We start from the raw sequence: 1,586 nt of genomic DNA, 5'->3' as shown, positions 1-1,586 counted from the left end.
TTATTAATTTTAAATTAGACTCAAGTTCAAACACGATTTTTTCATTATGTTTTGAAAATTATTTCTTTCGAACGTTGAAAATTTAAAAAAACATATACAATAAAAAAATTACTTCAAAGTTATTCCAGTAGGAAGTGATGTTTGACCCAGTTTTACTTAATCCGAATATTTTCGAATAAACGACAGAGGGCAATAACGATAAAAAAAAGAAAAAAGAAAAAAGAAGTCAAACGAAACAGTCGTGCTACTCTAGAAAAATGTAGGCAAACATTTGTGCAACAAACGTAATGAAATGATTCACAGGGCTCGAACGACATAAACGAGACCCTGTTGAAGAAGATCAACGGCGCTGGGAACATTCATTTAGTACCGTCCAAGATAAACGACGTGTACTTCCTGAGGTTCGCGGTTTGCTCGCGATTCAGCGAGAGCAAGGACATACAAAACTCGTGGAAAGAGATAAAGCTCAGAGCAGACGAGGTCCTGGAGGAGCAGTCGGTTTCCAAGTGATGGCGGGCTCAGATAGCTCGTGGTTGCCGATCATTGGCGCCTGCAACCTGCAATCAATCCTAGTTTCTAGTTTCGTCTGTGTTTTGTCTCTGCTTGGAAGAATCTTGGAAGAGAGTGGAACGCCCGGTCCATGAACAAGGGATCTGTTTCGCGTATTTCGTGACATTTTTAAAAAAGCACACGACATTTGCAACATGCTTCCTCTTTTCGTCAAGAATCTTTCAATATTTTTGCTCCAATATTTAGTTCGGTCATTCGTTCAATTTTCAAATCAGATATCGTCCCAATAGTATCGTCAAACCTTCATTAGAGATTTTTTGCAAAATTGGAGTACTGTTCGAAGCTCTTCCCAAAATCACACAATTGGAAATTCGGTGTTTATTAAACTTTCTTGATCTTTCTCTTTCACTTGCAACAATTTGGAAGTTATTCGGAGTTATTCTTCTCGTGTTTTAAAAGCAAAAAAGTGTTCAAAAGCTAGCAATGACATTTGCCCAAATTGCAAATTAATGGACGAGTGGCCCCTTCAACTTTTCAACCAGTGTACATTGTACTAGAAATTTACTGACGTCGTGACAGTGTCAACTAGTCTAGAAAGTACGTTAAACAAGTCCATTGTTTAGAAGCAAGCCAAAGAACGTTTTCGACTGCCGTTCCACACTAGCGGCCGCATTACTTGCTATAAATGCAGCATTATTACGTGTCGCCTTGTGCCACTTTTCCGACGCATAGCCAAGCAAATAGCGTTCTGCGTTAGAACTGCTTTCTTCAAACGCGTGCGCGTGTGTAACTTTAGCAACGACGTTGCGCAATTGTTGGCATCGGTGGGTTTTGCAAACTATATCTGTTATACAGAGGATAATCTCGATAACGTCGATTTGCAAAAGCTTGTCCCTTCATCGTCAACCTCGACGCTAGAATTAACAAAATGGTTAAAACGACCAATTCGTCATTTTCGTTAGAAAAAGAGCGTATATTTAGACATTCGAATGATGTTTTTGAAAATCAAAATTATACAAATAAAAGTATTGTAGAGGTTTCCTTTTTTTTTTTTTTTTTTTTTTTTTTTTTTTTTT

The 1,586-nt window shown here is 37.8% G+C and overlaps 1 protein-coding gene and 1 long non-coding RNA gene across 2 annotated transcripts in view; both read left to right on the top strand.

The window, feature by feature from the left end:
- Window positions 1-1,078, top strand: part of LOC122530689 (aromatic-L-amino-acid decarboxylase) — an 11,844-nt gene extending 10,766 nt beyond the window's left edge. Inside the window, exon 11 of the mRNA XM_043657865.1 lies at window positions 304-1,078. Coding sequence (XP_043513800.1) covers window positions 304-510 — 207 coding nt within the window. The 3' untranslated portion in view covers window positions 511-1,078. The remainder of the gene's footprint in view (window positions 1-303) is intronic.
- The window catches only part of LOC122530693, a 15,069-nt gene that overhangs the window by 10,483 nt on the left and 3,000 nt on the right, over window positions 1-1,586 (top strand). The window lies entirely within an intron of this gene.

Source organism: Frieseomelitta varia, unplaced genomic scaffold (genome assembly GCF_011392965.1).
Source record: "Frieseomelitta varia isolate USP_RPSP 00005682 unplaced genomic scaffold, Fvar_1.2 scaffold_352, whole genome shotgun sequence".
In the NCBI taxonomy this organism is placed as follows: domain Eukaryota; kingdom Metazoa; phylum Arthropoda; class Insecta; order Hymenoptera; family Apidae; genus Frieseomelitta; species Frieseomelitta varia.
The sequence above is the reverse complement of the archived record's forward strand: the minus strand, read 5'-3'. Positions and strand labels throughout refer to the sequence as shown.